This window comes from Sinocyclocheilus grahami, unplaced genomic scaffold (assembly GCF_001515645.1).
Source record: "Sinocyclocheilus grahami isolate Dianchi unplaced genomic scaffold, SAMN03320097.WGS_v1.1 scaffold22.1, whole genome shotgun sequence".
NCBI lineage: Eukaryota > Metazoa > Chordata > Actinopteri > Cypriniformes > Cyprinidae > Sinocyclocheilus > Sinocyclocheilus grahami.
The window spans coordinates 1837617-1864014 of record NW_015505201.1 but is presented as its reverse complement, the minus strand read 5'-3'; the positions used below and the strand labels follow the sequence as shown (position 1 = coordinate 1864014).

General features: G+C 38.3%; 1 protein-coding gene across 4 annotated transcripts in view; it reads left to right on the top strand.

Moving 5' to 3' along the window:
• Nucleotides 1-3443: 3443 nt before the first annotated feature.
• The window catches only part of impdh1a (IMP (inosine 5'-monophosphate) dehydrogenase 1a), a 25728-nt gene continuing 2773 nt past the window's right edge, over nucleotides 3444-26398 (top strand). Inside the window, exons 1-16 of one of the 4 annotated variants that reach the window (XM_016243313.1) lie at nucleotides 4099-4176; nucleotides 5283-5535; nucleotides 5982-6080; nucleotides 7827-7875; nucleotides 9700-9801; nucleotides 9884-9958; nucleotides 10126-10332; nucleotides 10965-11052; nucleotides 11135-11334; nucleotides 20095-20185; nucleotides 20337-20432; nucleotides 21090-21233; nucleotides 21355-21499; nucleotides 21759-21902; nucleotides 23212-23295; nucleotides 23571-23587. In XM_016243313.1, the coding sequence (XP_016098799.1) occupies nucleotides 5983-6080; nucleotides 7827-7875; nucleotides 9700-9801; nucleotides 9884-9958; nucleotides 10126-10332; nucleotides 10965-11052; nucleotides 11135-11334; nucleotides 20095-20185; nucleotides 20337-20432; nucleotides 21090-21233; nucleotides 21355-21499; nucleotides 21759-21902; nucleotides 23212-23295; nucleotides 23571-23587 (1540 nt within the window). In that variant the 5' untranslated portion in view covers nucleotides 4099-4176; nucleotides 5283-5535; nucleotide 5982. Of the gene's footprint in view, nucleotides 4177-5282; nucleotides 5536-5981; nucleotides 6081-7826; nucleotides 7876-9699; nucleotides 9802-9883; nucleotides 9959-10125; nucleotides 10333-10964; nucleotides 11053-11134; nucleotides 11335-20094; nucleotides 20186-20336; nucleotides 20433-21089; nucleotides 21234-21354; nucleotides 21500-21758; nucleotides 21903-23211; nucleotides 23296-23570; nucleotides 23588-26398 lie in introns of all 4 variants that reach the window. The other 3 variants (XM_016243291.1, XM_016243297.1, XM_016243304.1) reach the window with 3 other exon arrangements.

Here is a 26398-nt window from a genome sequence, read left to right as displayed (position 1 = left end):
GCTTTCACAACGAAGCACACAGTGTCTCCACGGCATGGCGGCAGCAGCAACAATACTACAGTGAGAATAAAAGTTACGCCTTCTTTCTTTGTGTGAACATTTGGGCGGCGTTATGCAAATCTTCCCACATAGTGAGGTAGACATGTGGGGGCGTGTTAGAACGAGCCGTTTTAGGTAGGCGTGGTTAATTCTTAACTTTTATAAAGAATATCTCTTTGGATTTGAGACTTTAGTCTTTGCAACTTTACAGATCTTCTTTATGCACCAAGAGCTTGTAACACTCCAAAGAGAAAGAAAAATTGAAATCGCATCATATGATCCCTTTAAAAAAAGAACTGACTCAAACGAGTTCTGATTCTCAAACATATTTACATGAATGTTGAATGATCATTTCAGTAAAAATGTAACATTTTGGAGTTTGTGAACGAAATTACAGCTACACTGTGCAAATTAGCAACTCAGAAACAGCGTGACAGTTTGTAGCGACACTACTGCCCAACTCTGATGCTCTAAAACGAGTACATAAATTGTAGTTACTTTCAAAGTCACTTTCACCTAGACGTCAGTGACCAATACTAAACTGGATTAGGTCATCATCTCATCAGGTGAGCGTCTGAATCACACTGTATTTTTAACCAGAATATTTAGTCAACAAATTGATGTTTCCACAGACACACAGATTTCTTAAGAGTTAATAAGGCAGATAATTCTGTCACATGTAACAGAAAGAAAATTTGAAAAGATGACAAGCTTGGATTGGAAGAGGTGTATGAACAATAATATAATTGGCCTATACATTTAAACCTACATGAATTCTTTAGATACAAAGCTTTCCAGCCGATTTATTAATTCATAAAAACATTAAGCTAATCTGCATGCAGTAGGCTGTATGTTAGTGTGTGTGTGTGTGTGTGTGTGTGTGCGTGTGTACACCTGTTTTTCTATTCTGGTGGGGACTTAAACCTGAATACACACAGACTCATGGGGACTCGTGTAACGGTGGGGACCTAAATTGAGGTCCCCACGGGTAAACAAGCTAATAAATCACACAGAATTAAGGTTTTTGAAAATCTAAAAATGCAGAAAGTTTCCTGTAAGGGGTAGGTTTAGGGGTAGGGTTGGTGTAGGGCAATAGAATATACGGTCTGTACAGTAGAAAAAACATTACGCCTATGGAGAGTCCCCACAAGGATAGCAAACCAGACATGTGTGTGTGTTTGTGTGTGTGAAGTAAACTTGCAGTCTCTCAGCAGCATTGGGAAGCTGCAGTCAGTGCCTATAAGAGGCTTTCCTACCGCAATCCCCTGCAACTGTCACAAGCACTCTGTCACTTACAGATGAGACTTTTCATCAGACTCTTAGCAACTCTGTCTCCTTGTTGATGTTAATGAGGTTGTTTGGTTTGGTTATGCTTGTGAGGGCCAAACATCCTTACTAATATAATTAACTAATATAATTAAGTATCATATTTGTCCTAACTACTTAAAAATGCTCATAAATTGGCCAAATCATGTTAATATTGTAACGAATCAGCTCATGGGAAATATGAATAATTAATCATAACTAGTTATAATTAATTATGAATATATTAGATCCGCTGTAGATATTTAGCTGACCTCTCAGGGTCAACTGTCTTGTCAATTCTAAGAACGTTAATTTCCTGGTTAAGGGAAATAACTTCCTTACTGTACAATTCTACAAAAGCTTGTAGCATAAATCTGCATGATTAAGTGACTCCAGTTATGAGCAAACAATGAACCACGTCAAGTGTGATACAAGTAAGGTTTTATTAACTACATAAACACTTAAACTAGTCTAACATACTACATAAACACATAAACTGGTCTAACATACACATACACACAAATCAAATGATGTGTACAGGTTTCTGCGACGGTTAGACGTAGGTCATATTTTTGTCTTGGTTTCCAGTGAAAGCATTTGCCTATGAGTCAAGACAAATTAACTTATTTTAAATAGTTGACAATTCTGTCATTATTTGCTCATCCTCATGCCATTCCAAACCTGTATGATTTTCTTCCTCCTGTGGGACAGAAGGAATATTCTAGATATTTTTTAATATATCGTAAGGAGATGTCTGTCAAGCTCCATCATGGCAAAGAAACACCGTAAATGTATCATGAAGTACATAATGAGAACTCAAATTTTAGTCTGTTCTTCACATAAAACTACGATATAATTTCGGAAGACTTATAATGGAGCACACAAAGTCAATTTAAGAATACATTTATGGTGCTTTTTTATCGATTTTATTGACATTTCACTTTCACTACATGAAAAGTTCCCAGGATATTCTTAATAAATTGTGTTTTTGTGTTCCATAGAAGAAATAGAGTCAAACATGGAGTGGATCATAATAATACACATAAATATTAACAATAATAATGATAGTAAAAATTACATACATACATAAAGTGTAAAATATACTGCAACAATACTTATTGAAATAAATTATATTTTTCCCAGTGTACACAACAATCACAATCTATATGTTTATTTGTTTTTAAAATGACAAAATGTGTGTGATTGCTGAATACACAGTTCATCAATTTCCACAAATACAGTACACACCCCATCCTGTTCTGTCGGAGGTTTGCCAGATGGTGGCAGTGTAGGAACAATTGCCTTCCTTACATAAGTCTGTTAATTCTTCCTGCTTAGTGATGGTGAGACTTTAAAAAATACGTCAAGGGGATTTGAATACCTGGCTGACCTGTTGACAACGTAACATCCTACGACATAAACACCTATTTGTGTACCCATAACCCCTTTCTCCTCTCCCAAAACCTTCCCACAACATGCAGACAGACACAAACCACACACCTTCAATCACAAGCTAATTGCATTTTCCTCAAAATAAATAGGTCAACACAAGTGTCTGATGTAAGGAAGGACACTCGTTTACCTATGCACACAAACAAGGGTACATGTTTGTTCAAGCCACGGTTTTGCCAGAGCTCTTCTTGCAGAGCGTCTGCGTGTAATTAGCCCGTCAAGAGCCGTTTTCTGTTGCTCCAACCTGAAACCTCTCCAGGGTTGAGCACACTCCATCAGTGCACCCTGGGATTTGACTTTGTTTGTGAGAAAGCTGTTTCTAGGCTGTGCGTACACATAGTGACAGAGGCGTATGCATGCATGCTCACGCAAAAGAATGAAAATGACGCCCCAAATAAACTGTTAACACATATTTTAATTGTCACAAATGCATGCTTTTCATAGCCACACAAAATCTCAAATGTGCACTGCAATGTTAAAATACCTTTGGAGAAACAAGAGGTGGGGCATGTAAAACCCATCCCTTGTCTTTCGCTCCATTAGTGAATACCATGCACCACAAGTTCCTCCCCCTGTTAAAGCACACACACATGCACACTTAATTCTGCAATCCTCTTTGTGAAAGTGACGCGCTTCTGTCAGAAACAGAGCTTAGCTGAAGTGAAACAGGGAGAGAGAGAACCAGGCTCATTCAATTTCTGCTTGTCTGCCATCCGGTTAACTACTGTCTGAGGTTCTGTGATCTGGTTTTTCTTTCAGGTTGATCAGTGGGACTGTGAAAAAGACATCCAACCAGATCTTAGAAGCTTCTCATTTTGGACATTTGAAATTTGGGATTTTCAATTGCTGATCAAAATCTCAACTTCATCTACAGGTAACCTGATTTGCACTTGCACAACTCTACAACTTTGGCCTGTGGTTTGGAAGATGCTAATAGCTTATGCAAATGGGATACAAATCTAACGGAGGACTCCCATATCCATCTCTTATTGATTTTATATTCTTTTAAACTTTGGTGTATGAGCAAACAGCTGTGACTGTGAGGTGGTCTCAGGTGAGGGGGGTGAGACAACAATCAGGTGTTTTTTGGGGTTGGTCGGGCTCAAACAGAGCCACGGTGGAGGACGACCCGCTGGATTTCGCTGATATGGATGGGCACGGGTATGACCGCTATGCGGATGGGGACAGGGACAGCTACCAAATTGATTACCGGCGTATTGTGGGGGACATGGAGCCGGCCAGGCCACGGATGTCTTTACGAGACTCGGATCATCACTTTCATGGCCCGTTTACCCATAATACACTACACGGGCACGGGCACGAGACGGCTGCCCAGCGCTACAGTGCCACCCGAATACAGGCGGGATATGAACCAGAGAGGTGAGAACATAGTGTAGGTCTACTTATTAAGAATGAATGAATGAGCAGGTCTTGGTTTCCTTTTCTCAAGTATCTGATTTTACCATTCTAAGACACTGTACATCATACTTGATCACATTTAATAAAGAGGGACATATACTGTACACACACAAATATACATTATGTATGCCATATATCATTTATACAAATATATGGTGTATATATTAACTCAAAATTATGTCTATACCCATTATACACACACACACACAGATTTCTTTCATTCAATTATATATTTGTACTATATAAATGTTATATATGTAAAAATAATGACCTGATGACCAACTAAATAATTATGATTAATAATGAATTTTAATAATTAATGCTGTTTTGGGAATAACTCATGTTGATTTTGGTCCCCTTTTGTGTATTTATGTGAGTCATTTCTTCATATTTTAAACTTGTGTTGAAATTGTAGATGGAATAATAGAAAAATAACAGCTGTGAGAGTGAATGGGAGAGAAGAAGGAGAGGGTGACCGCTGTTTTGTCCAGTCAAAACAAGTGAAGACAGTAATGTATTATAGATCAGCTGTAAATGCAGAATCAGCATAATGATATATTTATAAACAAATAAGCATTTTATTTAATCATTTAATCATCATTTAACAAATTTAAATGAATGAATTCATAACAATGAATTAACTGACTGATCTTAGTAATGATAAAGTGTTTTGCTGCATGCATTATAATAACTTTACTAACAGTTGTTCCAGCTTCTTAGCTTGAGAACTACTGCATTAGATCAATGATATAAAATCTTGTCTCAGTTTTTTTTTTTTTACAGTATATTTATTGTTTTATCATTTAGAACCTATCAGAAGTGGGTTTGTGCAAAGATTCGACGCAAAAGAACGATTTGTGTACTTCTCTCAGAGTCTAGTTCGATTATTCAATGAAATCTCTCAGGTATTACGAACATTTTTATGCGTTATATCGTTTCAACATAAGAGTGGCTTATGTAAATCCAGAGATATTTAAAAAATGAAAAAATATTTATTGGCTCCCAGAAAACGTGCAAAAACAGGTTTGGGGAGTGTTTAGCTCAACCTTTCCTGTTCCCTTTCCAAGCGTTAAACTGAGCGGGCATCATGTGACTTCAGTTCACACGGTTGACGGTCTCTCCATGAGACCCTCCATCCAGAGCAGCCTCAGCCTCCTCAGAACGCTGCTGTACGGGATGAGAGACTGCAGATCCCCGCATTGATCTCTAATGCACTTTAATACAGCCGTCAGCATGTGAGATACTGTACGTGAGGGTGAATATTCAGCAGAAGGAAGTGTGTTCATAACACTGGTCTGAAAGAGAAAGTAACTCGAAACTGTAAGTTGATTCCTCTTTGTTTTTCTGTTTAACGGGCTTATAAACGTTGAAGAATGAGCAGCAAGTTATCTGCACAGAAAATTGTCGTTTAAATTCTTCTCATTTTGAATTTCTTTGTGTTTTTGACATTTATCTCGCCTAACTATCAGTAGGCATTGTTCCTATAATTACATATACTTCTACGTATTTAGCAGACGCCTTTATTCAAAGAGTATATATATATATATATATATATATATATACAGTATATATATATTATGTTGTGAAATATATTTCACAGCAGGACACTGTTGTATCACTATAACATGCAATGCCAAATCAATACCTCTCTGAAAAGGTGTTTTAAAGTTGTTACATAGTTTATAGTCATACAGTACATTTTGTCTGTGGATGGTTGAAGTTGAAACCAAATTTCATGTTACAAACTCTCTTTTGTATGTTTGTAGCATGGCTGATTACCTTATCAGCGGTGGAACTGGGTACGTTCCAGAGGATGGACTCACTGCCCAGCAGCTCTTTGCCATCGGTGATGGTCTCACATACAAGTAAGTCAGGGATCATGTGCACAAAAACCTTTTCAAGATGCCCTGCCTTGTAGTCAGTCACAAAGACTGACATGGACAGCACAATGTCAGCACAGGTCCTATCATGTGTAGCTTCACCCTGGGACACACATGCGGCATCTTTCTGGACATCTGTCAGTGAGATGGCTCTCAGCTCCATGGCAACCCTCGTGCATCTCCATAGCAACGGGGAGCTCAAGTGCTCCGTCCCACCACATGCAACCCGTGTTTCTGGGACAATGCAAAACCAGAGTGCATGTGTGGTCCCTTTTGTCACTGCTTGCTCAACATGTGCTTTAGTATCAATTAGAAATGCAGATTGTTTATGAACATAGTATGTTTTACACCAGTGCGTTAAATGAGCTTGTGTTTGTGTGTGAATATGAATGTGTTTATGCTTTCCCAGCCTTATGAAAACTTGTTATCAGAGCAGTGGTCTCTGCATCTATTTTTGTCATGCTGGCTGGAGTGTTTAATCTGGTCTAATGTAGGTTTTATGAGCGTTAGGCCACATGGGGCCGGACACTGAACAGTGCCTTCTCACACATCCTCCTGAGACAGACAATCCCGGTCCCATTTTTACATTATCATGCTTTAAAGTGAGGGATATCATTTAACACTTTCTATTTGTAGCCCTGAAACAATAACAGTGCTTTTAAGTCAAGTTAGATTCTAACAACACTGATAACATGCTTTCGTATATCAAGTTTTGGGTACCACTTTAAGTTCAGGGTCAGATTTATTTAATACTTTTACTCAGCAAGGAGGCATTAAATTGTCAAGTGACTAAACCTAAATCTCATATTTTTTCATTTGCACACACTTTTGTAGTATAGTACCGCTGCATTAGAGGCTATGTGTATTTGCGTGTGACATTGGTGACACGGTTAAGAACATTAACAGGACGTCTCAGTATGCCACATCTTAAGTAGATTATATAACTCCTCTTGACAAGACCAGAGACATACTGTACGCGTGCAAGTTTATCATTTGTGGCTTCTTAAAGTATTAATGCTACAGGCAAACACACATATTCATTTGCTCATGCACTGCATTAAAATAATCAGTCGACTTGCTAATATTTTTTTTAATGTTTTTGAAAGAAATCTCTTATGCTCACCAAGGCTGCATTTATTTGATCAATATACAAAACAGAAATAATGTGAAATATTATTACAATTTAAAATAACTGCTTTCTGTTTTCATATATTTTAAAATGTAATTTATTCCTGTGATGCTAAGCTGAATTTTCAGCATCATTACTCCAGTCGTCAGTGTCACATGATCTTCAGAAATCATTCTAATATGCTGATTTGCTGCTCAAGAAACATTTCTTATTATTATCAGTGTTGACAGTGTGGAAACCATGATGCATTTTTTTCTTTGATAAATAGATGGTTCAAAATAACAGCATTAATTCAAAATAGAAATCTTTTGTGACATTAAAAATGTCATTAGTAATAATGTAATGCATCCTTACTAAATAAATGGTAGTGTTTAGTAGTCGCATACATTGCTGTCATGTTTGCATAAACTAGCCATAATAATACCCGGAATTCTGAATTAACCTTAGTTTGTTGTATGCTTGTTTTAGAGTGGTTTTCCTTTTTTGACACTGATTTGAGTGTGTGTTTAAGCATTTTGTAATTTTGATAATGTTCTGATTCATAAATTGCTGATCTAAAGGTCATTGTTGCCTAACTCTGCCATCTGTCCTTCCTCATTCAGTGATTTCCTCATACTGCCTGGCTTCATTGACTTCACATCCGATGAAGTGGTGAGTACCACCAACATTTATCAGAGGTTATCAACAAATGGGTGGAACAGACCTCAAAAGCTCTTGTATTAGAAAACAGTTTTAGTGCAGAGGATCATTTTTGATCACATGAATCAACTCAGATGAATAAGTTGATGGAACAGGAGCTCTTTAACTATCAGTGAGGTGGAAGGTCTGCAAAGGACCAAAGGAGGTGTTTGTGTGGATGAAAGGTTAATTTGGCTGTGTTAACATCCACACAGTCCCTGGTGTTCTGGGCATGTTGTCACAAGCAGTGAAGCTCAGGTGTGTGTGTGTGTGTGTGAGAGAGAGAGACAGAGAGAGAGAGACCAGGATGACACAAATATCAGTCCCCCTGGAACCACAACTTTAAACACATTTTTAATTAAAGATGGAACAAATTCTCTTTCCTGGGATAGATAAGCCAATGATTTATTTAAACAGGGAATCAGTTCAACTTAATAGGTACCATTTCAACTTATTTTGTTGAAAATCTCATATATGTTTTGGTTCATGGTAGTCTGTGAGTCTGTTTAAAATGTTTCTTTTCCAGTAGGGCAGGCAGTTTAGTTTCCTGCTGATGTAAACGCAGGTACACAACACTGTTTGTGTTTTCTTTGAGCACTTCTGAGATTACGCTGAGCTGCGGTTAATGATGGGACACAGGTGTTAGAGAGAAAGAAGAAAAATAAGATGTGACAGTGTCTACAGTTTGATTAAGTCAACTTGTGTGACTGAGTCAAGTGTTATTTTAGTAAAATTTGTATATAATTATAATATTTATTATAGTGCTGTCAAACGATTAATTGCATCCAAAATAAAAGTTTTTGTTTACATAATATATGTGTGAACTCAAAAAAAAATATATATATATACTGTATGTACATGTAAATACTTGAAACAATATACATGCATGTGTGTATTTTTATAAACATAATAAATATACACAGTACACACACATATATTATGTAAACAAAAACATAAAATTTTTTCATTTATGTTTCAGCTTTCCATTGATGTATGGTTTGTTAAGATAGGACAATATTTGGCCGAGATACAACTATATGAAAATCTGGAATCTGAGGGTGCAAAAAAATTCAAATATTGAGAAAATTGCCTTTAAAGTTGTCCAAATGAAGACCTTAGCAATGTTTGATATATTTACGGTAGGATATTTACAAAATATCTTCATGGAACATGATCATATAATAATAATTATATGATAATTTTTTATAATTTTTATAATTTTTTTATTTTGACCCATACAATGAATTGTTGGCTATTGCTACAAATATACCTGTGCGACTTAAGACTGGTTTTGTGGTCCAGGGTCACAATTATATTTTATTTTTCCTCAGTAATAATAATTATATGATAATTTTTTATAATAATTATTTGATAATTTTGACCCATACAATGAATTGTTGGCTGTTGCTACAAATATACCTGTGCGACTTAAGACTGGTTTTGTGGTCCAGGGTCACAATTATATTTTATTTTTCCTCAGCTTTATTTAAATTAACAATTTGTCATAGTGTTGGTTTGACTTAACAATAGCAACACTATTCTGTGTACCCGTAAATGTTTTTTTGCAAAGAAATCGTTCACTCAAAAAACTACCTTTTTTATTATTATTTTCCTAACCCTTATGCTGTTCTTAACCTGTATGATTTTATGTCAAAAGGTCATTTTTACTTGCACCTAAGTAGCAGACTTAAGTTGAGCTCCTAAAATGACCAAATGTTATAAATTAGCTTTGCTTAGTTGAACATGTCTGATTACATAGACAATGATTTTTTTTGTAACAGTCATGTGTTGTCATAGGATTTGACATCTGCCCTGACCCGCAAGATAACCCTGAAGACGCCACTCATTTCCTCTCCCATGGACACAGTCACAGAGTCCTCCATGGCCATCGCTATGGCTGTAAGTAACAATCACAGAAACGTTATATATCAGCACTGAATCGTAATTGCTTTTCCATTTCATTCACTGGTTTTTCCCATAGCTCATGGGTGGAATAGGAATTATTCATCACAACTGCACACCTGAGTTCCAGGCCAATGAGGTCCGGAAAGTCAAGGTCAGTCACCTGAGTGCTAAGAGATGAAGATTTTGAGGAATAATAAAAAAAAAAAGTATTTGTATTTTGTAAGTCTGGTAAACTGTAGATTCCAGATATAAGTTCCAGATACAGTAAAATGATAACTACCAATAATTAACATGTTTTTGTATCTGTCATATTGGCAGAAATTTGAGCAGGGCTTCATTACAGACCCTGTAGTGATGAGTCCACGACACACGGTTGGCGATGTGTTTGACGCAAAGGTACGGCATGGTTTCTCCGGCATCCCAGTTACAGAAACCGGCAAGATGGGCAGCAAGCTGGTGGGCATCGTTACGTCACGAGACATTGACTTCCTGTCAGAGAAAGATTATGACAGGCCACTGGAGGAGGTTTGTGATTTGAATTTTCTGAATTCTAATTTAATTCTTTAATAATTTGACGTTTCATTCCAATTTAAGTGATGTTTCATAATCTAATTATTCATTTAACCTCCAGAAAGTGTCAATTTGAGTGAAAATGGATAACTAATAATAGTTTCTTGAGTACCAAATTGGCTTATTAAAATGATTTCTGAAGAATCATGTGACACTGAAGACTGTAGTAATGACTACTGAAAATTCAGCTTTTCCATCACAGGTATAAATTACATTTTAAAATAGGTTAAAATAGAAAATATTAAAATTTAAAAAAAAAAATTAAGTTTTTAAAATTTTAATAATATTTCATAATGTTACTGTTTTTAGTGTAGTTTTGATCAAATAAATGCAGCCTTGGTGAGCATATGGGGCTTTCAAAAACATTTGAACAATGTATATAAAAGAATATCAAAACAACTTATTTTAAATATTTTTAAAATTAAAATAAAACATTGATCACTGATGAATCATTCACAATAAAACCAGTTGCTTTTATTAAGAAAATAAACAATTCTAAATTGTTGTTGTCCTTAAACACGCATAATAGTCATTAATGCTACTAATATGCATGAATGATAGTTTCTGAAATTTCTTAAATCTTCTAGGCAATGACAAAACGAGAAGATTTAGTGGTTGCTCCAGCAGGTGTAACGTTAAAAGAGGCAAATGACATCTTACAGCGCAGTAAAAAAGGTATGAGCCTCAACTGCAGTCCTGTTTATGTTGTGATGTTTAGCACAAGCTTGCTGATCACATTCCTGTTATTCTCTCTCAGGTAAACTGCCTATAGTGAATGACAGCGATGAGCTTGTAGCTATAATAGCTCGTACCGATCTGAAGAAGAACAGAGACTATCCTCTAGCCTCCAAAGACTCTCGCAAACAGCTGCTGTGTGGCGCTGCCATCGGCACCCGAGAGGACGACAAGTATCGGCTAGACCTGCTCATGCAGGCAGGAGTGGACATGATAGTTCTGGTGAGTCCTAAGGGGAATAGAATGACATTAAACTTTAGCAGAACACAGTCCTGTTTCTGGAGATCTAGCTTTTTGCGTCGCTTTTGCTGCATTCCATTGAAACTTACATTCGGACAAAAACAACAGAACTCAGAATTTCTCTTGCAAAATTCCATAATTTGTTCTGCCAAGCTGCAAACATGTCAACACCAAGAATAGATGTGCACATTTAATGAGAAACACTTACTCACCCTCAGACCATCCAAGATGAGTTTGTTTCTTCATCAGAACAGAAATTTAGCATTACATGCTCACCATTGGATCCTCTGCAGTGAATGGGGGCCGTCAGAATGAGAGTCCAAACAGCTGATAAGAACATCACAATAATCCACAAGTAATCCCCTCGACACGTTTGCGTGACTTTTTCACTGGAGAAAGCAATACTATTAGTAGGCAACTAGCAGTCCTTTGAGTGCCGGAAGCAATGGTTTGAAGTTAAAAACATCTTAATGATGAATTTGGTTCTTACATGCAGCTTTTCACTTCACAAGATGTTAAATGATGGACTGGAGTCGTGTGGATTACTTGTGGATTATTGTGATGCTTTTATCAGCTGTTTGGACTCTCATTCTGACGGCACCTATTCACTGCAGAGGATCCATTGGTGAGCAAGTGATGTAATGCACGGCAAAAAATGCCTTTCTTGCTTAGATTTTTTGTCTTGTTTCTTAAAATATCTAAAAATTCTTAAATTAAGAAGGATTTTCTAGGCAAAAAATGCCTTTCTTGCTTAGATTTTTTGTCTTATTTCTTAAAATATCTAAAAATTCTTAAATTAAGAAGGATTTTCTAGACAAGTAAAATTGTCTTGTTTTCAGAAAATTAAGTGAGTTTTTGCTTAATCTTATTTTTCTTACCCCATTGGCAGATTATTTTGCTTGTTCTAAGCAAAAACTCACTTAATTTTCACTTGTTTTTTTTCTGAAAACAAGACAATTTTTACTTGTCTAGAAAATCCTTCTTGATTTAAGAATTTTTTGATATTTAGGCTGGAAACAAGACAAAAATCTAAGTAAGAAAAGCAGTTTTTGCAGTGTGCTCAATTTCTCCAAATCTGTTCTGTAATAGAAACAACGCATCTACATCTTGGATGGCCAGAGGGTGAGTGCATTTTGAGCGAATTTTCATTTTTGGGTGAGCCATTCCCTTAAGCAAAAAAATGCATGAGCAAGTCAAATTTCCAACATGACAAAAGAAAACCTTTCGCAACAAACCTGTTTAGCAAACAGAGACAAATGTGTCAAACATGGTAAATGACCCTCTCTATAATCATACACCTGCAGAAAACATGCAATGGAGACTTTGCTTACAGTCAAACACCTGTAAAGCTAAAAATAGCATTTCCATTTTATTTCTTTGTTCCATGGGTCAGGTAGTGGAATACAGCATTAGCATGTTTTCACGCTTTTCAGTGGTAAACTGTATTGGCCCAAACAAAGGTAGTTTGAATTAAACAAACATGAAAATAAAAGTGTACCTGGGATGCCAGGGTATCTATGGGAATCATGGAGTTAAATTTAATACCTCTTAAGACCTTTTTTAAGACTCTTTCCATACATTTGAAGACCTCATCGCCACTCCAAGTTTTAACTGGTTACATCGGCGACACTTTAACTTACATTTACTATATATTGATTGTAAGATAGCACAACTAAACAGCCTAACTTTGTGATAACTCCTTATCAAAGCACAAGAGAATTAATTGAGTGACTAACCAATGCAACCCAAGAAACAAGAATTAGACCAATAAACAAAACAACTGACAAAACTTATTGAGGAGGGAAAATAAAGCTCTCCGAGCTAACGGGGCAATGAGTTCACACAGTATAAGTAAAAGATGTATTTATCACATCAACTCTTATAACTGTCTGCAACTATTACATCATTTTAATTGTGCATCCCAAGCCCATGCCAGTAAAAAAAAAACAGCCCAAAGTAGCGCAATTACCATGTCCCAAATATAATTTCCATTCCAGTAAAATTCTGAAAGCTGGCATTCGAAATAAACCTGCAAAAAAAAAAAAAAAAAGATTTCAGGCTCTAGGCCAGGGTTTCTCAAATCTTGCCCTGGAGGTCCAATGTGCTGCAGAGTTTAGCTCCAACCCTGATCAAACTCAGCTACCTGTGATTTTCTAATGATCCTGAAGACGTTGATTAGCATGCTCAGGTGTGTTTGATTAGGGTTAGAGCTAAACTCTGCAGGAAAGTGGATCTCGTGGGCCAGATTTGAGGATCCCTGCTCTAGGCCGTGACCAGGCTCTGGGCCATTTATCTGATCAAAAATGCAATATAAACAGTAAAATTTTGAATAATATTGCAATTTAAAATAACGGATTTCTTTTTTTATTATTTGTATTATTATTATTATTAATTGATCAGCAACCAGTGGGTATCGCACAAAACATATTACAAATCAGGATCACAACAGAAAAGCCAAAATAATAATAGTATCAACAATAATAAAAACAAAAAAAACAAAAACGTATATATATAAAAAAAAGAAAAAATACATGGAAAATATTCATCAAAACACATAATAGAGGGAAACAAAAACAACCATGTCCAATTTATATCACCATATTTTTATAACCAAATAAATAAATAGGGGTATGTAGATTTTTATTACATTTTTCATATTATGCTGGGATCTTCACTAACCCCCAAAGATCTCAATGGTTCTTCCTACATTCTGTTAAATTACATAAATTTACCCATAAGATAGAATCTTACTTTTTCTAGGGTCTTTTATCATAAATAAATAGCCATTCCCTTTAAAAGGGAGGGCCATCCCCAACCCATTTGTTCATAATGGCTTTCTATGCCAGCATCAATAAAGGATGAATAATGTCTTTATGTTCCTGTAAAGGAGGAGGCAAAATGTTGAGTAAACACATAATAGGGGAAGCTTTAACTGTAACCTTACAAATGTCTGAAAGAGCCTCACAAATTAAGATTTTAAAACCAAAGTTTTTCTTCTGTCAAAGAGAAAGGGGATTCTAATAAATCATGCTGTCTAGTAGTTATACTTGGGACCACTAAATAAAAAAAAAAAGAGCTGTCTTTTAGACTGTATGAGTCATTAAAGACTCATGAGTGAACAAATCATTTAATAACGTCCTAATATGCTTTATTTGGGTAAGTACATCTTTCGATTTTGAGATATAATACTGCCTTTGTAAATGGGATATTTGCTTTTCTAATTGAAGTTGTTTAGCTATTTTATCCTTGTTCTTTTTACTTACGTAAGCAATTATCATACCTCTAATATAAGCTTTGTAGGCATCCCATAACACTCTGAGATCCGTCTCTTTTAAATCATTACAAAGGATTAATAATCTGTTTTCTCCTTTAGATATTCCACAAACTGATCAAATAATAAGGCTTTAATTTCCAGAAATAAGACGTTTTTGGACTATCTATTAGACGTATAGAGATAGTGACCGGGGCATGATCAGAGATGGTGATGGTCTCAATATCTGCTTGACTGACCAAATGAGCCATATGACATGAAGCAAATATATAATCAATTCGAGAGGCAGTCTGATGCAGGTGAGAAAAAAAAGTAAACTCTTTAGAGGTAAGATTATGAAACCTCCAAATATTGAGAAGATTCTGTTCATAACACGCGTCACAAATCAAACTACAGTAGAAACTTGTGACGTGAAAGTAACTGAGGGTGATTTATCCAAGGTAGGATTAAGAAAACAATTAAAATCACCGACCAAAATAACATTATTGCAGTCTAAATTTGCCAATCTACTTGTAAGATTATTTGGGCCACATCCAATAACAATTTCCTTAACATAAAGTAAACCCTTTATAAAAATTATTCGACCTTCTTCATCAGAATCTTTTGTTATTAATGTAAACGGGAAATAACTGATTTCTATTTTATTATATTTTAAAATACAATTTATTCATGTGATGCCAAGCTGAATTTTCAGTAGCCATTACTCCAGTCTTCAGTGTCATTCTAATATGCTGATTTTTACATTTACATCGATTTTTACAAAGCTCATCGGTCTGAAAAAGTGAGGTGTGCTCTGATTGGCCAGCTATCCAGTGTGTTGTGATTGGCCAAATTCCTCAAGAGTGTGACGGAAATGTTACGTCCCTTACCATACTGTGATGCCTGTGGCAACCACATGTGACGACCCCGGGCTGAACTTCGCTTCATCCACGGTGAAAGTCGATCCGGTGATCCACAGCGCAAAGTTGATGTATTTCCTCAGCGACCAGCACGAATCAGCTCCAGGCATGACGAAGCGATATCGTCCTCTTTTGGAAGGCCAAACAAAGTAGTTTCGCTTTCACAACGAAGCACACAGCGCCTTCATGACATGGCGGCGGCAACAACAATACTACAGCGAGAATAAAAGTTACGCCTTCTTTATTTGCGTGAACATTTGGGCGGCGTTATCCAAATCTTCATTAATAGTGACGTAGGTATGTGGGGGCGTGTTAGAATGAGCCGTTTTAGGTAGGTGTGGCTGACTCTTAACTTTTATAAAGAATATCTCTTTGGATTTGAGACTTTAGTCTTTGCAACTTTACAGATCTTCTTTATGCACCAAGAGCTTGTAACACTTCAAAGAGAAAGGAAAAATTTTAATCGCATCATATGACCCCTTTAAGAAATATTTCTTAGTATTGTCAATGTTGCTGCTAATTATTTTTGTAGAAACTGTGATGGATTTTTTTAGGATTCTTTGATAAATAGAAAGTACAAAAGAACAGCATTTACAATGTTTTGCAGCATAATAAATGTCTGCACTCACTCACTGCGCTCTACTCCCCCCCTCCCCCCTCTGGGGGAGCCGATCACGGCGGCCGCGGCGTACCTGGGGGTAAGGACAGACAGACGAGGCGAGAGAAAAGGAGACGGAAGGATGAGGAGAGAAAGATACGAGAGAGGGGAGAGAGGATAAAAATATACAGTGGGTACGGAAAGTATTCAGACCCCCTTAAATTTTTCACTCTTTGTTATATTGCAGCCATTTGCTAAAATCATTTCAAGTTCATTTTTTTTTCTCATTAATGTACACACAGCACCCCATATTGACAGAAAAACACAGAATTGTTGACATTTTTGCAGATTTATTAAAAAAGAAAAACTGAAATATCACATGGTCCTAAGTATTCAGACCCTTTGCTGTGACACTCATATATTTAACTCAGGGGCTGTCCATTTCTTCTGATCATCCTTGAGATGGTTCTACACCTTCATTTGAGTCCAGCTGTGTTTGATTATACTGATTGGACTTGATTAGGAAAGCCACACACCTGTCTATATAAGACCTTACAGCTCACAGTGCATGTCAGAGCAAATGAGAATCGTGAGGTCAAAGGAACTGAGGAACTGCCTCAGAGACAGAATTGTGGCAAGGCACAGATCTGGCCAAGGTTACAAAAAAAATTTCTGCTGCACTTAAGGACTTAAGGTGCACAATGGCCTCCATTCCTTAAATGGAAGACGTTTGGGACAACCAGAACCCTTCCTAGAGCTGGCCATCCGGCCAAACTGAGCTATCGGGGGAGAAGAGCCTTGGTGAGAGAAGTAAAGAAGAACCCAAAGATCACTGTGGCTGAGCTCCAGAGATGCAGTCGGGAGATGGGAGAAAGTTGTAGAAAGTCAACCATCACTGCAGCCCTCCACCAGTCAGGGCTTTATGGCAGAGTGGCCCGACGGAAGCCTCTCCGCAGTGCAAGACACATGAAAGCCCGCATGGAGGACTCCAAGATGGATAGAAATAAGATTCTCTGGTCTGATGAGACCAAGATAGAACTTTTTGGCCTTAATTCTAAGCGGTATGTGTGGAGAAAACCAGGCACTGCTCATCACCTGTCCAATACAGTCCCAACAGTGAAGCATGGTGGTGGCAGCATCATGCTGTGGGGGTGTTTTTCAGCTGCAGGGACAGGACGACTGGTTGCAATCAAGGGAAAGATGAATGCGGCCAAGTACAGGGATATCCTAGACGAAAAAACCTTCTCCAGAGTGCTCAGGACCTCAGACTGGGCCAAAGGTTTACCTTCCAACAAGACAATGACCCTAAGCACACAGCTAAAATAACGAAGGAGTGGCTTCACAACAACTCTGTGACTGTTCTTGAATGGCCCAGCCAGAGCCCTGACTTAAACCCAACTGAGCATCTCTGGAGAGACCTAAAAATGGCTGTCCACCAACGTTTACCATCCAACCTGACAGAACTGGAGAGGATCTGCAAGGAGGAATGGCAGAGGATCCCCTGAAAAACTTGTTGCATCTTTCCCAAAAAGACTCATGGCTGTATTAGATCAAAAGGGTGCTTCTACTAAATACTGAGCAAAGGGGCTGAATACTTAGGACCATGTGATATTTCAGTTTTTCTTTTTTAATAAATCTGCAAAAATGTCAACAATTCTGTGTTTTTCTGTCAATATGGGGTGCTGTGCGCACATTAATGAGGAAAAAAATTAACTTAAATGATTTTAGCAAACGGCTGCAATATAACACAATATAACAAAGAGTGAAAAATTTAAGGGGGTCTGAATACTTTCCGTACCCACTGTATATAATAATTATCGGTCCGGTTCCCGGACCCACTGCCACTTGGTCCTCAACCGGCTGAGAGGCTCTCACTTGCGGTGCCATGTGATGGTACTGGACATCGTTGGTGGACGGCCCACCACTCCTCCTATTGAGGGCAGCCAGCCGGCAGCGAGTCCCCCGTTTCCTGCTCCTTCCCAATCATGGCGGATGGCAGCAGGTTCCAGCCTCCTGGCGAATGGGCAGACCCCTCCGCTCCCTCACGGACGGCAGCCACCCCTCCTCGACCCAGGAGCGCGGCAGCAGAAAAGGAGACGGAAGGATGAGGAGAGAAAGATACGAGAGAGGGGAGAGAGGATAAAAATATATATAATAATTTATAATAATTATCGGTCCGGTTCCCGGACCCACTGCCACTTGGTCCTCACCCGGCTGAGAGGCTCTCACTTGCGGTGCCATGTGATGGTACTGGACATCGTTGGTGGACGGCCCACCACTCCTCCTATTGAGGGCAGCCAGCCGGCAGCGAGTCCCCCGTTTCCTGCTCCTTCCCAATCATGGCGGATGGCAGCAGGTTCCAGCCTCCTGGCGAATGGGCAGACCCCTCCGCTCCCTCACGGACGGCAGCCACCCCTCCTCGACCCAGGAGCGCGGCAGCAAGCTCTCCGTCCCACCTCGTCTTCCATCGTTCCAGCACCCTCGCCTCGGGCAGCCACCGGCGGTCTCTCTCCGCTCGTTCCTGCTGCCCGATCTCGTCAGCACCACGATCCCCCTCAGCAGCGAGGGCTCTCTGACAGTGTCCCTCCTTCCTCCCGGGTTTTGTCCCCAATGTAACAAAGTTCGTAGTCACGGGAAGAAGGAGGCGGGAACCGGCGAACATTCAAAGAAACTTTAATAAAATAAACAAACACAAAATAGCAAAATAAACTCCGGGCCTGGTCCTCTCTCCTCCGACTGTCGGATCCATGTGCAAGCTTTATTTAAAGCAGAGAGGTCAGAAACACAGGCAGGGTCGAACAATGGCGAACAGGTATATGGCGGAAAAGACACAAGAATAGTCCTAGGGCTAGCAAAAGTCAACAAACGGCGAACAGAATCAAAAGGGCAAGACTAAAGGGATACATCCAGGAAAACAGGCAAAGATCAGAAACCGAGAAAACAGACAAGGCGAACCTTCAAAGAAACTTTAATAAAATAAACAAACACAAAATAGCAAAATAAACTCCGGGCCTGGTCCTCTCTCCTCCGACTGTCGGATCCATGTGCAAGCTTTATTTAAAGCAGAGAGGTCAGAAACACAGGCAGGGTCGAACAATGGCGAACAGGTATATGGCGGAAAAGACACAAGAATAGTCCTAGGGCTAGCAAAAGTCAACAAACGGCGAACAGAATCAAAAGGGCAAGACTAAAGGGATACATCCAGGAAAACAGGCAAAGATCAGAAACCGAGAAAACAGACAAGGCAAGACAAGACTAGGCTAGGCTAGGCTAGGAAGCTAACGAGGGCTCTGTAGAGTAGCTATCACTGCTGGCGATAAGCGCATACAATACTCAGCCGTTGAAGGGAGTGAGATAGAGTGTTAAATAGTGAGTGATATGATAACACCGACACTGTCGTCACTCCTCCCTTTTAGCTCCTCCATGAGACTCGAGACCGGTGAGTGGTGCAGGTGTCGCTCATTATCAATTACTCCACCGGCCTCGCTCCGTTCCCACGGCTCTCGGCCCCGCCCCACTCGTCACAAGGTGTTTGTTGTTGTAGTTGCCAAATATTGACTAAAGTTGCCGAATCATCGCTTGCAAATGACAGTAAAAATTTGTTTTGATTTATGTGCAAAGATGTAACCAAAATGTACTGTCACACCTTTTGGGCTACATCTTTAATCAAACACACGTGAACCAGCTAATCAAGTTCTTTGGTTTCACTGGGAAATTAATTAGCAGGTGGATTAGGGCAGGGTAGAACCTAAATTCTACTGGACTGCAGAATAGAATTGCATCAACCATTCATTCCTTGTGTGACACACAAAATTTAAATAATATTGCATAAAATAAGAGAAGTCTTTTACAATTTCCAAAGTTGGTCTCAGACTGCAAAACTGGGGCCAAAATCACAGTATACACACAATGTTGTTCCTTTTAGCTCTTAAGCCTACATGATATGTGATGGTTTTTCTGTTATTCTGTCTCAGGACTCTTCTCAGGGGAACTCAGTGTTTCAGATCAGTATGATCAACTACATCAAACAGAAATACCCAGAACTACAAGTGGTGGGAGGAAACGGTGAGGCTTTTTTGTCCTTTATGTGGTTATTTTCTGTATAACATGTGTAAAATTAGATATATTTAAGATGCATGGAGCTACAGTTGTTTTCCATACTTAAATCGAGTAATAGCATATTCTTTGTGTTTTATTCTCCTTCTCTTGTATACAGTGGTGACTGCTGCTCAAGCAAAGAATCTTATAGATGCTGGTGTTGATGCTTTACGAGTGGGCATGGGCTGTGGATCCATCTGCATCACACAGGAAGGTATGTGTGAGTTTTTGACTGACTTTGTAGGACAAACTTGCTGTGGAAATTTCCCAAAAGTTAGCTAAATGTGAAATGAGGACATATTTTAAAGGAAAAATGGTGTCTTAATTCACTTCTGGAAATGACAGAAGCATTTTTTTGTTGTTGAGATTTTGGGATTGGTTTTCAGCAATTATTTTTATTTTATTAACGGCAAAAAAAAAAAAAGATTTTGGGAATAGCAATTATCATTTTAGTTTTTATTATATTTCTTTAATTTGAATTACAAGAAAAAATAAGAATGACCTATTTATATAGCAATAGTAAATGTGTGTATGTAGACACTTAAAAGGACATTTATTCCTATAATCATGTCTGAAAATGCATTCAAAAATGATTTTAGGACTTTTGGGATTATTTTATTTTACTTGATTTTATTTTATGAACAAGAAAAAAAAAGAATTAGTTATTTTTATAGCAATGCAAAGGTGTATAAATCGTAAAAGGAAAAATGGTAATTTTATTCATGTCTAAAAATGGCAAACGTTTTATTTTAGAGTTAGGATTTTGGGGACAAACATTATCATTTTATTTTATTTTTAAGAACAGGAAACATTTAATTAGATGTTATATAGCAATGTAAATATGTGTACATGTTGTGTGTATATCATATAGTGATGGCGTGTGGGAGACCGCAGGGCACGTCTGTGTATAAAGTGGCTGAATACGCCCGCCGTTTTGGGGTTCCAGTCATTGCAGACGGTGGCATCCAGACGGTTGGGCACGTTGTCAAAGCCCTTGCGTTGGGAGCTTCCACAGGTGTGTGTTTTTCTGGGTGATTTGCCTGAACGATCATTGTTATTAATGGCTGGGATTTGTTTGCCTATATTTTACTGTCTGTGCCTCACCGTGCCCTTCCCTTCTGCCTGCTTTGTTTCAGTGATGATGGGGTCATTGTTAGCGGCAACCACAGAAGCGCCCGGTGAGTATTTTTTCTCAGACGGTGTACGACTGAAGAAGTACCGTGGCATGGGCTCTTTGGACGCCATGGAGAAAAACAACAGCAGTCAGAAACGTTACTTTAGGTAAACCCTCTTAAACTCAGGTGACCTCGTGTACATTCATAAAGACAACATCGGGTGTATTAATTTCACATATGCTCTTCACTAATTTGATAGTTTATAGCAACAATTCAAATTTTATATTTTTAGAGTCTTAAGTCCAAAACAAGGTTAAAACAATAAAATATATACATAAAGGGCAATAAAAAAGACTGTGAAAAATCATAGTAGTGTTTTATATGCTGGACATAATGGGTTGTGTGTATATGTGTGTGTTTTTCAGTGAAGGTGATAAAGTGAAGGTGGCTCAGGGAGTCTCTGGCTCAGTTCAGGATAAAGGCTCTATACACAAATTTGTTCCTTACCTCATTGCTGGAATTCAACATGGCTGCCAGGATATCGGTGCAAAGAGCTTGTCCATTCTGCGGTAAGTGTGTCATTTTCCTTTATAGACATCTGAAAAGCTTGATTAAAGACCTCATGAAATAAAAATCGCACTATTGTGACTTTGAATTCATGTTTATTAGATTTGATGCCATCTCTGTGATAGTATCTGCTGTATTCTAGTCGCTTATAGAAATAGCAGCTAGTTAACTAAATGAGCTTTTAGCAGATATAAACGTATAAGTCTTTCTTTCTGGACCAATGGCATTTTTTTCAGACATACACTACCGGTCAAAAGTTTGGATTTTTTAAGTTTTAAAAGACATCACCAACTCAACAAGGCTGTATTTATTTAATAAAAGCACAGCAAAAACAGTAATATTGTGAAATATTACAATTTCAACATTTTCTAAAATGGAATGTTTTCTATTTTAATATATTTAAAATGTAATTTATTCCATAGCATTGAAAATAGTAATAAGAGCCATTATTGATAGTTGAGCTCCAACAAAACTGGTGAAATTTTTGCTTTGTTATCAGAGGAATACATTACATTTTTAAATATATTAAAACCGTTTTTTATTGTAGCAATATTTCAAAATATTAATATTTTACTCTTAGTGATAAGTAAGTACAAGGTCTTAATTATTCCAAACTTTTGGCCGGCAGTTTTTTCTTCTGGAAAAAAACGAACTGAAAATATTATACTCATTCTGCACTAAACAAATTTTTGTTCAACAGTTCTCTCTAGAAAAAGAATATTGCCTTTCCTTTCCTACATTCAACTAGCAGTATATAGTAGTGAATCATGGTTCACTGTGTGTCTTTAGTTGTACTAATGCTTCAACAATATATAGTTTCAAACCAGAGTATGTGAGCGGAGTGGAGTGGCAACAATTTCCCCTCCGCGCTCTGAGCATATAATAATCACTCCTCTCCAGGTTAACCATTTCCCGCTCCCACTCCACTCCTCGATCACTGATATCAGAAACCCTGCTCCATCTTCGCTCCGCTGCTAAAGTATTTCAGTATGTTTGAAATATCCGTTCTGTTCATAATGTAGGCTATATTAAAAGAAAAAATCTAATATATAAAATAACAGGAGAGTTTCAAAGTGGCTTATTGGAACATTAGTGTGCAAATTTTTTCCTACCACATGCCAAGCTAATAACATGGTTGGCAGCATTAAAAGGTATAATTGCTGCTTTTTTTATTAAGGAAAAATAAGAACAGAGAAAAAGTGAAGGAAAATTTTTTTTCGACTTGACTTCCTGAAAGAAAACATCAACACGGAAAAGAATGTCGTTTGTTTTTACCTACACCTGTGTAAGTCTCACCTGCGTTACATATAGATCGATGATGTACTCTGGAGAGCTGAAGTTTGAGAAGAGGACGATGTCTGCTCAGGTTGAGGGCGGAGTTCATGGACTGCATTCGTAAGTCTCCGCCCACTCATTTAACCCCACCCACTTGCCCTATCATCGTGTTTCTTTCCTCACAGTACATACCCTCAAAAAATGGCTGTGAAAACATTTCACATAATTCGAATTCTTGTGGTTCACATAAAACTAAACGTTTAGCAATCCCCTCTGTTTTTTTTTTAAAGTTCCTCTCAGAGACCCTCAGTCCATACTTTCTTACGTTGTCATGGAAAAGTAGAGTTTACATGTGAAAATGTCTTCTCTTCCTTTCTCTTATGCTGTCATCATAGATATTCTTTTGTGCCATGTAAGTATGATAGCGTCTCATGTTCTTTATAATAGCATTAATTACTGGTGGAGGGGATTGTGTTGTAAACAGCGTTAAGGTCTGGGCTCTTTAGTGGGCAATGAGACTATTTTAGTTTCCTCTTACTGTCGTATCATGTAGACAAACCTAGTGTCCACTATCCCAGTGCTGTGGTTGTGTACTCGTAATACTATCAGAGTCTCGTCTTTGAAAGGGAGATTATCTTGAAAGAAACCCACTCCCACATTTAAAGGTGGGGTAGGCGATTTTTCAAAAAACGCTTTAGAAAATTGATTCGGGCCGACTAGCAAAACAAACTTGTAGCCAATCAGCAGTAAGGGGCGTGTCTACTCATGATGTGGAGGGGAGAGCATTCAGTGCACAGGATGGACATTAGCGAGCCGAGCGACAGAAAGATAGAGATGGCGGATAAAAAACAAAAGAGGAAAACGTCTGTGGTTCAAAAGAAGGCTTAAAGGGGTCATATGATGCTATTTTAAAGATCATTATTTTGTGTATTTGGTGTAACAGAATATTTTGACATGCTTTAATGTTCAAAAAACACATTATTTTTCAAATACTGTACATTATTGTAGGTCCTCTATGCCCCGCCTCTCTCAAACACGTCGTTTTCAACAAAGCCCCCTCCTTTGACAAGCGCAGTCTGCTCTGATTGGCCAGCTGACCCAGTGCATTGTGATTGGCTGAACACCACAAGCACGCGTCGGAAATGTAACGCCCCTTACCATAATCACGAGCTTCAGCTTTCAAAGTAAATATAAAGACAGTTAATAATGTCGTTAGTTTTACCATCAGTTCAAGCCCGAAAGGGCAACAGAGTCGCGTGACAGACACAGTGATGAAGCAGTACACAAGCCGCGGTTAAGACAGCTGACGTGCTATGATTTCTGACAGGCATTTCACTCTCCTGTGATGTGACCCTGTTCCCCTCACACACACACACACACGACGTGTTACTCTGCGCTGTGCAAAACTCCGCATTTGAACAGTTAATAACAAATACTTAAACTATAACAAAACATACTTACAGTTGCTGATTCAGAAGCGGCAGATTGTCATAGCAAAGTCGGAATTGAGCCTTTTTTAATTTTTTTAGAAATAGCCTTTGTGCACAGCCAGCCTTGTACTCTTCTAGGTTCAAAAAACTGTCATCCATAAAATGTGTTGCACAAATTCGAACATCTGGGTTGTGTTGTTCTGTTGTAAATAAATCTTAACCAATGATTCCTAATTGCATCTACTTCCGGAAGGCCAAATAAAGTGCTTTTGCTTTTGCGTTGAAACACAGCGTCTCCCTGACATGGCTGCATCAGCACGACTGCTGTTCCTGAAACCACGCCTTCTTTCTTTGCGTGCACATTTGGGCGGCAAATGACAGTTCTGTCATCATTTATCCACTCGAAAATTTCAGGGCTTTTTTTTCTGACTTCTGACTTGGCACTTTTTTTTCTGACTTCTGACTTGGCACTGTATTTCATATCTTCTGAAGCCATATAATCACTTTGTGTGAAGAACAGACTGGAATTTAAATCGTCACTAGATTTGACATCTTTAAAGCCATTGATTCTCATGCATCTCATAACCGATGACAGTATGCAAGTTTCAATATCTGGATGCACAAATTATATATGAGACTGCGTAACGTCTTAAATTGTAGTCTGTTCCTTGCTGAAAGGCACTTTTATGATACTTCCATGCTGCTTTTTAATTTAAATTTGTGGGCTAACTGTTCCTTTAATTGGTTATGCTGACATGTTTGTAAAAACCTTTAATTTAATAATATAATCAATCAGGCCCGGATTGGCTAATCGGGAGCACCGAGAGGATTCCCGGTGGGCCAGTCTGTTTTTTGGCCGTGAGGGCCAATTTCTGACAAAACCTGATAGGTAGCACTTTTCGCTATCGAATTATGCTGCCGTCTGTTTTAATGGGAGGTAGCAAAATCTGACAGGGTAGCACAAATCGTCAGAACCGGTCTTGTCATGCCACTGGGGTTGAAATATGGATGCCCGTATTTAAGGCATCAAAGCATCCCGTATGAAAGCTAACACAATTTGTCCCGTATTTGCAGGCACGCCATATGATCACCAGACCATATGAATAACAAATTCTCAATTGATAATTAATCATTCTTTGTGCGCAAATTGTTTTATTTGTGAACGTAGCCGCTCAAGGAAGGCTTTAAAGGGGTGGTTCATTGCGATTTCACTTTTTTAACATTAGTTAGTGTGTAATGTTGCTGTTTGAGCATAAACAATATCTGCAAAGTTGCGGCGCTGAAAGTTCAATGCAAACAGAGATATCGTCTTTTAAAATTCTGGCAGTTTAATTTCTACAAAAACGGCTGGTTGGGACTACAGCGAGTTACTTCCCGGGTTCGTGACATCACAAACCCTGATAAACCCCGCCCTCGGGAAAAGGCAGCAAAGGGGGCGAGGCCATGCTGCGCTGCTTTAGAGAAGAGGAAGAGAAAACTAGAGGTGCACGTAAAAATCTATTCATGTATGAATCGCGATTCTGTCTTCTAACAATTCTAATGGATTCACAAGGTTCAAAATCAATGTTCTAAAGCAGCAGTTCACTGTTACTCGCATCCCCTGCTCTGCACACGCTCTGCACAAGCTCTCTCTCTCTCTCTCTCTCTCTCTCTCTCTCTCTCATTCAGCTCAGCTCCAGCAACGAACTGTTACAATTATACACTTATTTTCACATAGCTATGAGAAGCGTTAAACATGGACATACTGTGTTAAATGCTTTAATCAGGATAAAACCGTATATTAAAAGCTAACA